This window comes from Narcine bancroftii, chromosome 13, assembly GCF_036971445.1.
Source record: "Narcine bancroftii isolate sNarBan1 chromosome 13, sNarBan1.hap1, whole genome shotgun sequence".
Lineage (NCBI taxonomy): Eukaryota > Metazoa > Chordata > Chondrichthyes > Torpediniformes > Narcinidae > Narcine > Narcine bancroftii.
In genome coordinates this window covers 9,962,242-9,976,175 of record NC_091481.1, presented here as the reverse complement: position 1 = coordinate 9,976,175, position 13,934 = coordinate 9,962,242, and the positions used below count along the sequence as shown (strand labels likewise).

At 38.8% G+C, this 13,934-nt stretch overlaps 1 protein-coding gene across 1 annotated transcript in view; it reads right to left on the bottom strand.

The window, feature by feature from the left end:
• Window positions 1-7,214: 7,214 nt before the first annotated feature.
• exoc4 (exocyst complex component 4) overlaps window positions 7,215-13,934 on the bottom strand; it is a 325,936-nt gene continuing 319,216 nt past the window's right edge. Inside the window, exon 17 of the mRNA XM_069907797.1 lies at window positions 7,215-10,512. Within this exon, the coding sequence (XP_069763898.1) occupies window positions 10,275-10,512 (238 nt within the window). The 3' untranslated portion in view covers window positions 7,215-10,274. The remainder of the gene's footprint in view (window positions 10,513-13,934) is intronic.

Here is a 13,934-nt window from a genome sequence, read left to right as displayed (position 1 = left end):
TCACTCTGCAATTCTCTCCTCCAGGATTAATTGATTTAAACCTTGACTCTTGTTTAAAATTGTTAATGTTTATTTATCATGAAGCAAAAACATACATGATCTCAGAATGCTCAATGTGCATTTTAAAAATGTAGGCACTGCATTTTCTTACTTTCTGCCCTTCAAAAACCTGGGTATCAACATCTCCGAGGATCTGTACCAGTGCCTCCATATCGATGCAATCACAAAGAAGGCTCGCCAGTGGCTATACTTTGTGAGGAGTGTGAGGAGATTTGGTTTGTCACCGAAGACTTTTGAAAACCTCTACAGGTGTACCTTGGAGAGCTTTCTGGCTAGTTTCATCACTGTCTAGTACCAAGGTGCCAACGCTCAGGACAAGAAAATACTCCAGAGAGTTGTTGAACTCGGCTCGTGACATCACGGGCACCAGTCTTCACTCCATTGAGGACATCTACAAGAACCCCCACCACCCAGGCCATGCCTTCTTCACTCTGCTACCATAGGGAAAGGTACAGGAGCCTGAAGACGAGCACTCAGCGGCACAAGGACGGCTTCTTTCCCTCTCCCATCAGATTCCTGAATGAACAATGACAGACAGACACTGCCTTATTTTGACTTTCTCTTTTCATTTATTGTGTAAGGTGGTTTATGTACAACAAATATTTGCTGCCACAAAACAATGAATTTCGTGACATGTTCGTGACAATAAGTTCTGATTTTGATTCTGGTTACTGAAAACATTGTGTTTCTTGCTGTTCCAGTTGATTGAAGCAGGTGAAAAGATTAGTACCTCATCTATATTTCCATGTGCGTCACACCAGACTTCTTGGACCACACAGAATTTCTTGTGTCTTCACATCTGGATCCTGGTGCAGAACACTAGTCTTCCCACGCATCATGCCCCTCGTTAACCATAGAACCTTTTGGGAATGACACCACTTTCAACTCAAAACTGGCAATATTTGATTACAGTTTTGTGATGTGACATAAATCAGGAATCAACAAACAAATGACAGCAAGCTTGAAGAATGAGCCTGCAGAGACCAGACAAAGAGGAGACTAAGACAGATAAAACTTAACCACAGCTTGGAGATCCTAGGAAAGACTTGTAAGTACCATGATGTGGAGAGGAGTAGAACGATACAGGGAAAAGACTAGGAAGAACAAATATAAAACAGCATTAAGATACAGTGGAATGATGGAACACCATCGGAGAGGAGTGGTAAAGAGCACCCAGAAAGTATCTTAAGTAGATGATACATGTTAAATATAGTTGGGTCTCAATCAGTATTACCAGAACCCCTTTTATTCACGAAAATATCAACTGAAAATTCCCTGTATAAAATGCCTTTTATGCAGTAAAACTGAATATTGAGCCATGTCTATGAAATGAGAATTTGAATTGCAATCTTCAGACTTAGAAGTGTGTCTGTTACCAAAAGAGGTATCGATAACCTCATCGTCACTGGGGAATCTAGCAACAGTCACAGTATTAGCAAATTCTTGAACCTTCATGAACCTCTAATTTTGGTTTTTGTCACAGCTTTTGCTCCCCTCAAGCCATTCATTGATATCAGTATTCTCACGCACTCTCTCTCATGGATAAATCTTGATTTTGAATAATGCTGTGACATGGACAATGCAAGGTGGTAATGTAATTTACATTTGGTCTCAAGTCTACTGATTCAAATCATGAAGTGTTTTTAAAACAAATAATACGTCTATGAATGCTTGCAGACCAATGGATGTGACTAGTGAAGCCCATGGGTTCATCACAACTCATTTCTTGTTTAAGGACCAGGTGGGCTGAGAATTGTCTTCCTGTCCTGTATTCTTCATTGCTTCACGTAAGTGCTAAACTGCCTAAAGGATTGCGTAACCATTTTCCCGCAGGAGCTCATGACAATCTCCCCACTGTCAGTTTTCAGGAATGGAGCCACTCATCCAACCAGTAACGGAAGTAAATTCTGCATTTGACGGTGTTGTGATTCTGCTGAGCACTTGACGATGAACAAGAAGACGGAGTCTGGGGACTGTCTGTCACTTCAATTTGCCTTGCTACAGTTGGGTGAGCTTTCTCAGATCTCAACCAGGTTGCTCGATGAAATGCCACTTTGAAGAAGAGTGGCACTCAAGCTTTTGATGCATCTTATCATACTTGAATTGTCTCAGCTGTTGCTGAAGATGGGAATAATTCATAGCAGCCATTGAGGAATCCGTGACCCAAAACTGCTGCGCCGAGTCTGCTGAAAAAACATGGAGGCTGTCAATACGTCTCCAACAACAAAAATAACGAATGAAAGAAGATGCAGAATATTGCAGCACACTTAATAGTGCAGACAATTGTAACTGTCACTTAGTATCTTTAAAATTGGACAACTATATAGTTCATTATAAGGGGACAAGTTACATCAAGTCAAGGAGTTACTTTTCAGAACGGTAAAAATGTGGTCAGACATGTCAGGTTCTCGTGAAATGTACGCCTACCAGCTACTCATATACCAACTACTCTCCTTAGTAATTTATTGCCATACTTGATCAAGGCTATATTTGTGACATTGCTTACAAAAATAGGCTGTCAATTTTTTTTCATCAATCAGCATTGACAATCTGCATAATTGTTAAAGTGGACCTTTGGTTGTTTGAATACAGCAGCACATATAGATTTTTAATCACTTTGCAAAGTGTGAGAACTCCTTTACAGCAGCTAGTCTCAGCCCAAGAGAGTTTGCCTCGTGGCTTACAAGCCATGTATATTGTACTTCAGACACCCAGGTCTCTTGACTGCTCCATATAAGTCCATACACGTATTCCTTAGAATTCTCTTGGGATTCGTTAATCAGGGTCATGTCCCTTACTCATTAGTTAGTAGTCTTTTACAGCCTTATTTTAGACCTTATTAGGTCCAGCAGATAAGAATAAAGAAAATGCAGCCAGCTTCTGTCTTCCAGTCAGCATTTTAAAACTTATATTGTCATAATAAGTTGGAAAGCATCAAGACAAACATGAACGCATTGAAGATAAAAAAAAACTGTGGATGGTCGACATCTAAATATAATGGAAAATACTGGAAACACTCAGCAGGATAACTTGTTAGAATGAAGATCCTTTGTCAGAACGCAATAGAAATCTTTGATTTTCTTACCTCATAATTTAACTTATTCATACCCTAGGATCATTAGTTAGATGCCTTGAACTTGAGTGAAATATTCTAGGAGTTGATTGACCAACTATTCTTTTAGGATTCTCATCATGAACAACTATCAATTTGTTGACAATTTATTTATTTCACAAAACCATGTGCTCCTATACCTGTCATACTCTTCTAACAAAAACTAGTTAAAGTTAAGTTCAGTACATTATCAGATGTGCAGTAAAAAATGAAATCACAAATTGTGCAGGCATTTTGGAAGATCTGAACCTAAGGGGGACACCGTTGAGCAGCAAGATAATGGACTGAATCTTATGCACAGCCCTTCGAACAATAGCTGAACATAAACATTTAACAAGTTTAAGGTCAATCCTTTGTCCCACTAAAGAGAATTTCAAGCAGCTTCAAGTTAAGAAGGGATAGATCAGATTAGGTTTCTATTCTTGATCACCAGTGTCCTCCTGCCACTTTGCATTTGACTGAGACTGAGAAAAGCCAGTTATGACTTGGTGTCTTATTTGACCTTAAGGTTAACATCTGATTTAAAATCTGCCCTATCAGGTATATTTCAGCTAATTCCAGCTATGACTTTGATATCTTTAGGAATGACAAATTCAGTGTTGTTTTGACCATATTTCACTTCCTATCAACTGACCTTCATCCAAATTTATGGTGATATGTCCTAACTTGTGCTATCCCTTAAAGATTCCCAGTCCAGTAAACCTTCAAATCACTGCATGTCTGCACCCATCCCTTCCACTGTAGCTTTCTTCAGGACTATATACTTCTGATTCTGACATCTTCTGCTATTTCTGAACATAATTGTTCTACTATTGCCGGCATTGACTCTGGTAGTTTTGGCTCAAAAATCTGGAATTCCCTCCTTAAACCTCGTTTGCTTCTACTGATGCACCTTATAGTTGTAGATGTAGTTTTTGCTCAGCTATCAATTCTTTTGCTTGATAATTCAAATGCAAACCTACATATTTTGCTACACCTAGATTGTATACCTAAAATGGATGAGAGGGGGGGAGTGGGGGGGTGGCTTGGGAGGAGGGAGGGGGGGGGGAGAGAAAAAGTCACTGTAAATGTGTGAAAAAGAAAAAGTGTATATCAAGGCTAATGTGATTTATGGTGTGAAAAATTAAAAAAATTAATAAAAAAAAAAGAGTGCTGTTATCTAGACGATGCCGTTTTAGTTGCCCATTCAGAGCCAGCTCTTCAGCGCTTGACGTCCTGTTTTGCGGAAAATGCCGAAATGTTTGGTCTGGAAGTCAGCCTGAAGAAAACTGAGGTCCTCCATCAGCCAGCTCCCCACCATGACTACCAGCCCCCCCACATCTCCATCGGGCACACAAAACTCAAAACGGTCAACCAGTTTACCTATCTCGGCTGCACCATTTCATCGGATGCAAGGATCGACAACGAGATAGACAACAGATTCGCCAAGGCAAATAGCGCCTTTGGAAGACTACACAAAAGAGTCTGGAAAAACAACCAACTGAAAAACCTCACAAAGATTAGCGTATACAGAACCGTTGTCATACCCACACTCCTGTTCGGCTCCGAATCATGGGTCCTCTACCGGCACCACCTACGGCTCCTAGAACGCTTCCACCAGCGTTGTCTCCGCTCCATCCTCAACATTCATTGGAGCGACTTCATCACCAACATCGAAGTACTCGAGATGGCAGAGGCCGACAGCATCGAATCCACGCTGCTGAAGATCAAACTGCGCTGGGTAGGTCACGTCTCCAGAATGGAGGACCATCGCCTTCCCAAGATCGTGTTCTATGGCGAGGTCTCCACTGGCCACCAAGACAGAGGTGCACCAAAGAAGAGGTACAAGGACTGCCTAAAGAAATCTCTTGGTTCCTGCCACATTGACCACTGCCAGTGGGCTGATGTCGCCTCAAACCGTGCATCTTGGCGCCTCACAGTTCGGCGGGCAGCAACCTCCTTTGAAGAAGACCGCAGAGCCCACCTCACTGACAAAAGACAAAGGAGGAAAAACCCAACACCCAACCCCAACCAACCAATTTTCCCTTGCAACCACTGCAATCGTGTCTGCCTGTCCCGCATCAGACTTGTCAGCCACAAACGAGCCTGCAGTTGACGTGGACATTACCCCTCCATTAATCTTCGTCCGCGAAGCCAAGCCAAAAGAAAGATCTTTGACTATGTATTAATTGAGATGTTTGGACATGAGATGGACTGTTAATGTAAAAAAATAAAGAAAGACTTGCACCAGTCGGGTGCCTGATATTCTTTTGGAAAATTCACAATAAATAAAGTATCTTTGAAATGTACTGAAAGAATAAAATTGTACTAATCTCAACTGAAAAAGTATGCACAACCTACACCTTTAAACAAGTGGAGATTCAATCATTGGGAGAATGCAAACTGCACACTGATTGCTCGGGGTGGTGGGGGGGGGGGGGGGGGGGGTTGTGTAAAAAGCCTGAGTTGCTTTACCACTGTGCTGATTATAATTTAAACTTTCTGCTAGCAATCATTAAATAGGCTGCCACCACACTATCTAATTATAGTTCTAGGTCAATTTCTTGGAGACGCACCTCATATTCAGGGTCCTAATTTGAGGTTGATATGAAACAATGAAAAGTTAACACAGGTTCCTGCAACAAAAGATTGCACCCTTTCACTGTTAGAAAGTGACCTCTAGAGCTACAGATCAGGTGCCAGAAATGGGAATTTGGTTGAGAGTTCTGATGGAAGGTTTTTGACCCAAAATGCTAATTTTGTTATGGATGTTTGCCAATATGCTGATTGCTTCCAGTTTTTTCTGTTTATATATCAGGCAGTTTAAATCTTTGTCCATAAATTTTCCAGTGATTTGGAAAATCGGGCAGCACAGATGAAGTAGCGGTTAGTGCAATGCTGTTGAAATGCCAGCAACCCAGATTTGGCTCCTGCGCTGTTGGTAAGGAGTTTGTACATTCTCCTGTGTGGGTTTCCTCCAGGTGCTTCAGTTTTCTCCCACCCTACAAAACTTACCTGGTTGTAGGTCTGTTGGGTGTACAGAATTTGGACGGCATGGGCTTGAGGGCTGAAAGGGCTTGTAACTGTGCTGTATGTCTAAATTTAAATTTAAGATTATTTAAATGTTAATTTTAGAACTTTCTCATGGGTACTGAATGCTACATTGGAAGTGCAATTAAATCTCTGATTTGCCTGGATGAGCTATAAAAATAAAGAAAAACAAACCTGGAAAACTGAAATAAGAACGAAAAATGTTATAAGTACTCAGGTCAGGTAGTTTGCTCCCTAACTTGCAGAGAGATTCCAACATTATCTCTTGTACAAGTCAATGGCGAGGCTCATATCTGAATACAAAATACTTGGCATCCAGACAATTGATCTACAAGCAGAGGCTCTGCAGTCTTAAATTACATGAGAAAATCAATTGAAGAGGTGTGGTAGAAGTACTTCAAGTGTTTAAAATTATTAAGGGAATGAATGAAGTAGAACTTGAGTTGTTCTATGTGCATAAACGAAGCACAAGGTCAGTAGTTTCATTATCAGGTATGAAAATGCTTGGCATCCCTTCATTGAAGAGCTGCATAGTAATAAAATCTCCAGTGATTTATTTTTCTTTGCAGGAAATTGAGACAAAACCAAACAAGGGAACGAGTGAAAGAATAGTTTATTTTGGGGTGGGTATCTGTCAGGGGAGTTCTTTTAGTGGCTGGAAATTGAAGAGTCAACAGCGCCCCCCCCCCCCCCCCCACCATCAAAAGTTAAATAACCTATTTATTCCCACACTCATTTTGCTAATTTTTTGGTGTCTGACATTTTCTGTTTAAACCCAATCTTTTCTTTTTACTGTTCCCTTCATCAGAATCTTTATTTGCTATTATAGAAAAAATGGGTGTTTATTCAGAATAATTTCAACTCTGGCAAATGTAATTTCTTGAGGTTCACCTGGGCTTGGAATGTCCTGCCACTTGTGAACCTGCTGCTCAGTATTTAATGCTACACTTCAGTTTAAAGGGCTTTCCCCTGTGGAAATGAGGGGATAATAAAAGCAAAAAAACCTGATAAATAACATTTTTTGCAGGTTTATTGCAGAATATTTTGTACACACAATAAAGAACAGAGTAGTCCTTGGGTCATGCAGTGCACAGTTAATTCTCATATAGTTTATGCAGTTAGAAACATTTATGCAAGTAGGTTATAACCACAAGTCACCCATTTCCCATCTAAATAACAACAGATATTACAATACTAATTCTGTGAGTGTTTTTTTTGGCATTTAACCAACCCTAAATTGGAGCGTCCTACTTGCAGTGAATTGTTCTCTGGTACTTCTATTGATAAAACCTCTATAAATTTGGAGTGTATGGGATATTTCGTGCAGTGAGTCTCTCTTGCATATATACATGGTTTGGCACAGAGGAATTAAAAAGGCCATATCCTTCTACAGGAGGACAGGTCCTTTCTAATTGGCCATATACCAAAAACAAAAATTAAAATTCGAGAGCTCCCGCAACATATTCTACTCATATATTCTATGAGGCATTCTTGACCCTAAAGCTTTCTATCATGTGGCTTAGAAGTCTCGGATTTGGCAAACACTGGAAAAAAATCTTCCAAATATGCACCCATTCACTTTTCTTTCTCATTATGTGAGTAGTTGCGTCAGGTCTTTTGGCCAAATGGAGCAAGGATTAAGCCAGATATACTGTAGTTTAAAAAATGGAATCTCCATTGTCATTGGAAAAGTTAGGTCAATTTATTTACCTTTGGAGGTATGTCTTGCGCATTCAGAGGACCACAAGCTGTGAAAATCATTTCATCACAACACAAGCCTTACACCTTCAGTGATAATTTCCTTTGTGTATATAACCCATTCATCTGCATTGTTTCTTGTGTTAAACTCTGCTGACTGGCGGCAGTCCTTCTAATACAAAATGTGCTTTTCATCTGTACATTTTTACCACAAATCTGTCTATTTTTGAAGCATTTAAGCATAAATCTGCCTTTTTGAAACCAACACTAATTAATTTTCCACATGACAATGTGATTAAAACAATTAGATGAAAAATATATTTTACAAAATTCAAAAAATTAGTTTTATAGAGAAGTTCATTATTAATTGGGGCTGACCCAGTTAATCTAATCTTAGTACAACTGAGATGGTAAATTAATCTTATTTTCAGCCATTCGTTTCAGTGAAATGTGCTTAAATGTGAAACGTCGTCACTTAAATGAAACCTTTTGGTCTTGCATCAGTTTTGTAGAAACCGTCAGCTTTATTCATTCTGCTGTAAATTATAGATCATCTGATTTATAAAAATCCAAGGCAAATATATTCAGTATGTAGTTTCTCTTTTTTCCCCCAAAAAACTCTCTTTGCATTCTGTACCTCATAAAATCCAGAACTAATAGTTCCACAAATGAACAATCACCATCAAGACATTTTGGCTGTGAGTCTCATCTACAAAACCCAATTATAATTCAGTAGCTAATCCATCCAGAATAAGCACAAAGCTGACCCTGACTCTGGCCCATTGTGAATGTCCACATGCTCAACTATTTCAAACAAGCAATAAGAAAGAACAGGTAAGCCTTCCACCTGAGTTTTCTATTCTTGCCAGAAGCCAATTTTAATATCCCAAATGTTAGCTTGGAGAAAATTCATCGTAGTATCGGACTTGAGCTGGAGTTCACGTGCTCCACTAAGAAACCTTTTAATGCTGAATCACCTATGAAACTTTGTTTCAGTGAAATAAGTGCAAGAGTCTCCACTGAAAGCAGTTCCTGAGAGATTTTCTGCATTTTCATATTGTCCAATTTCATGTCAAAAGGCTTTTAAAAGGGTACAAATGTATATTTTTGGTCCATTTTTAATTCCAACAAGGAATTGTTGATAGTATTCCTGCCACTGCACTGCATATATTCAGGAACTAGTTAGGTTAACATTATGCATTCTTTGAAGTTGTTATTTGGTTGCATTTTATAATGGTGTTGTTTGTGTACCAGGCTTTTTTGGTATTTGGTGAAGTTTAAGGGTCTCTTCCTGTGATGGCTTTGGCTGGGCATACACAAATTGCCTGGTGGAGAAAAATCCAGGAGAATGAACCAGTTCCCATTTTGTGGACCCAGAAACAGCATCAAGTACAGCTACGTCAGATCCTGGAATAAAGCTGAGCTTCCATCGCAGATGTGGCTCTATAACAACTATAAATTCTGGGCGAGGTTAACAAATTTAGCTGAAACTGTTCAAACTTCTGTTATTGAGTAAATTCAAATTGCAGCATTGTCACTGCCAGTTTCAGTTTGAAATATTTAACACCAAATTTATAAAAGGTGCTAATGGCACCAGTACCAGGCCATCATTCTATACTGCAGACCTAATTTATTTGTGGCTAATTCAACTAGACACTGGTCAATTTTGGAGGTGGGGGGGGGGGGAGGTTTTGTGGGGAAAGCATGTTGGAATTTTTTCACTCATGTAAGTTGTTACCTTTTGGGAGGGAAACTCATTTAAAAGTGTTATACTGCATTAACACGATTATGTGTGGAAAGTGAATGCTGCTAGAAAATAGATGGCACTATTGTTAGATGTCAGTTGACAATTAGGTGGCACTAATTGTAATCCAACCTTCAGAGGTGATGAAAAGTACAGGGATGTGGGGTGAGGCAGCTCTGAGATTTCAAACAACAAAAAGTGAGTTTTGGGCAACAGTGTGCTTTCTGTTAATGCTAAGCTTGTAATTATAGTTGGCTACTGAAAAGTACATCGGATTCACTCTTCCAACAGAGAACATCCCTTGCCTCTTCTCTGGAAAAACCCAACACTCAACCCCAACCAACCAATTTTCCCCTGCAGCCGCTGCAACCGTGTCTGCCTGTCCCGCATCGAACTTGTCAGCCACAAACGAGCCTGCAGCTGACGTGGACTTTTACCCCCTCCATAAATCTTCGTCCGCGAAGCCAAGCCAAAGAAAGAAGAAATCTTTTATAATGCGCATATAATCATTTATGGACTGAATTAATTAAATAAATGCCAAACATACTGGAAAATTGCCTTTGAGCCGAGTAGTAATTCTAAATAAGATTAAAATTTTCTTTACCAAGCCCCTCTTTCATGCTTACTTCCCTAGACTGTCGTGATCTTCTTGTCTTTAGTGGCTTGTTTGATGGCAGCCTGTTCACAGATAATTTCTTTGAGCCGTTGCACACGCATGTTTTGCGTGGTCTGGTCTCCAACTCCAGTTTGGCTGCGGTGGAGGAGGCTGAGGGCATTAATGTACTCCAGTTCTGTATACTTCACTCCTTGGTCGACCACTAGATTAAGCAACTCATCAGGGTTGTTGTACAGCATTTCATAGTACTGCCTGTGTACAAAATAAATGATAAAACAAAATTAAATATGTGAAGTGAATGAGCAGCTCTTATGGCTGATAGTTTGATTTCATATCGTGAAAGGTTATTGAAAGAATATATAAGTAAATAGTAAGGTCCATATTAACTTACTGATCCAAAAAAGTGAGATATTCAGAGCACGTAATAATTATTACAATAAAATAAATAATATGAAATATTACAATTTTAAATATGTTAGTATAAATAGCGGAGTGTCAGCAGATTCCCAAAAGTAACTGCTGGGCAACTTCAATATGTTTGTGGTGGGTAGTAGCATTGCAGTTTACTAATAATTTGGTTGTGAGCAAATTCAAAACATCCATTTAGATGAACTTGCAACTATCTACCAGCTATGGTTGCTTTACAATGGTAAATCTTGGTAGTTTGCCACAGAAATACATAATTTATCAATTAGATTTTGGCCCCATTTATTATATGTTAAATAAGAGGGAGCAGGAATCAACTCTATACTGGGACAGACTTAGCATCCAATAAAATGCAAGTGAATTTACAAATAGCATTTTATCGATGCGATCTCTGGACTGGTTTGGATCTGGTTTAGACTGGTGGCATGGTTAGTGCAACATTATTACAGTGCCAGTGACTCGGGTTTGAATCTGGCACCATCTGTCAAGAGATTGTACGTTCTTCCTATGTCTGTGTGAGTTTCCTCTGGGTGCCCTGGTTTCTTCCCACCCTCCAAAATGTACAAGGTTAATTTGGGTGGCATGGGTTTAAATGGCTGGAATTGGCTATAAATCAAAAAAATCCTGAAGTGGGTAGGGGAGAACAGACATCTCCTTTCCATTGTGCACTTTCCTTTCTTGCAAGTGTGGGACAGGCTTGGGAGATTAGCTACTTTTATTCCTGTTTGCCATTTTCATATTTCATTTGTCAAAACAAATTTATAGGTTTCTGAAAGATGTGATAAAACACTTCACAAATTAAAATAAATTTTTATGGAAGAGGCAAGATAAAAATACCAAATAATTCATTGCAGTTAGTTTGCAAAATCTTTTCCTGATCCCAGAAGAATGTTAGTTCCTGAGTGATAAAGATGATTTTCTACAAATACAATCCTTTATAATTTGGATTTGCAATTTACTTAAAGCATATATCTGATAGAAAATAGGGCTGTTCACTTAATTACAATAATGCACAAAGCCAAAACAGGAAATCTTAAGGAAATAAAAGGCTAATTATATTCACTTTTTATATTTCATCGAGTGATAAGATCACTGAAACCATCTATCAAATGTCTTTCGTCTGCTTGTACAAGTTATATATGTCATAAATATTTATGAATTACCTCAAAGAAAGGAATGAAAAATTAAATGAAATTAGTGTTAAGTTGAAACTCATTTATGCAAAGCGTTCATGACCAAAGGCAATACAGATTTCAGAGTTAATTACAACTTTCCAGTAATAATTTCTGCCCTGCTATTGCAGCAGAAACAAGCATGGAGTGAGCAGAAATTAACCATTTCATAATTGACATTTTGTTCATGAACTTTAAACATCACCAAATTAGTGGATATTATTCTATCCATCGTGAATGAATCTCCTTGGCTTTCAAGGGCCTGGTTCTCATTCACAAATCATTTCACAGTCTCTCCCCACTTTTGCAAGCACAGCTCATGTTCACCACAGCTTGGGGGGGTCACTGTCCCTCAGTTGGGGTTCTTGGCCTTACAGCTGTTTTCCCTTCAAAACCTGGTGAACCTATTTTATTGTCTCTCATTATCTCTATCCCTCATTCTAATAAGTAACAGCATTATAAAAGGGAATGTCAATCTGAATAGTTGGTGGAAAGGATATGAAATGGAGAGATGCATGACCATACTAGGCTGAATGGTTCCATGCAGAAAGATGTAACACATTTTATGACCTCAAAATCTCTGGGCATAACCTACCGCCATGAAGTACTTATGCAGGGAATTGAAGAGAAATGTTGCAGCCAATTTATGCTCAGAGAGGGCGGCACGGTTAGAGTGGCGGATATCACAACGCTATTACAGTACCAGCAACCCAGGTTGAATCTGGTGCTGTCTGTATGGAGTTTGTACGTTCTACCTCTGTCTGTGTGGGTTTCCTCCAGATGCTCTGGTTTCCTCCCACTCCTCAAAAGGTACTAGGGTTACAAGTTATTTGGGGAATTTGGGCTGAAAGGGTCTGTTACCATGCTATATATCCAAATTAAAATTAAATTATTTTCTGCAAACAACTGTAAAATATATTATTAGACCATCTGTTTAATGTTCCACATGTAAAATAAATATTAATCAGAATACTGGAAGGACTGTTTTCCTGCTTATTAATTAGTGCCCTGGGATTTTTGTCCACTGAGAGACCAGATTTTTAAAGATAAAATAGGAAAATTAAAAAAAAAACTGCAGACGCTTGAAATCATGAATAAAAACAGAAAATGGCAGGATCACTTAGCAGGTCAGGCAGCATCTGTGGAAAGAGAAACAATATTTCAGGTATGAGTTCTTTCATTTGATGAGGGTCTTGGACTTGAATAACTAACCCAATTTCTCTCTCCATAGACACTGCCTGACCTGCTGAGTATTTCTATTTTCTATTTCTGTTTCATAAAAAATCTAGCACATTTCACAATACTGTACTACTTCTGGTCCTTATTTTAAACTGGACTGGGACTTCATAACCAAGCAAATAAATGTGGTATGGATCATACCATGTTGAATTCTGAAGTACCTGTATAGCAGTGAATGTTAACGTTAGTTGCATAAAATTATTTCTCAGCTACATCAGCCTCTTGGCAAAGCTCCAGTTTGCCTATAACTTCCTAAATTCAAGGTGGAAACTGCAGAAATCAATAATTTTCCAAAGGTAAAAGTAAGACTGAGCTTAAATGTCACAGTCTGGATTTTCTTCAGAAATGTTTAACTGAATCTTTTTGGCTCCTTGAACCAGGTAAGATGATTTGGATTCCTAATTCAGTTCTCCTTCTGGTACCTGCTATCAATGAGAATGCCCACAAAGAATCATTATAGAATCCCAGGTGGGAAACCCACAATCCTTGTTCTATTCTACGTGACTCCAACAATTAATCTTAAATCTCACAGTTCTACCAATGAAGCCCAGGAAAGAATACATGAATTGTGCTAGCATCAAACACTCAGTCTTCCATTTAACATTAAACCCTTTAATATGAAATAAATAATCTCATGCAGGATTCTCATGCCTGCTGAAGAAAATGATATAAACTCCATATGATTTAAATCAGTATAAATGACATGGGTTGATGGCAATAAAAATATAATAGTTAAATTGGTGATGACAAAAATGAGGTGTGAAGAAGATATAAGAAAGCTACTCAGATGGATTAAGAGAGTTGGCAAAATGACAAATGGAGTATAATATGGGGAAA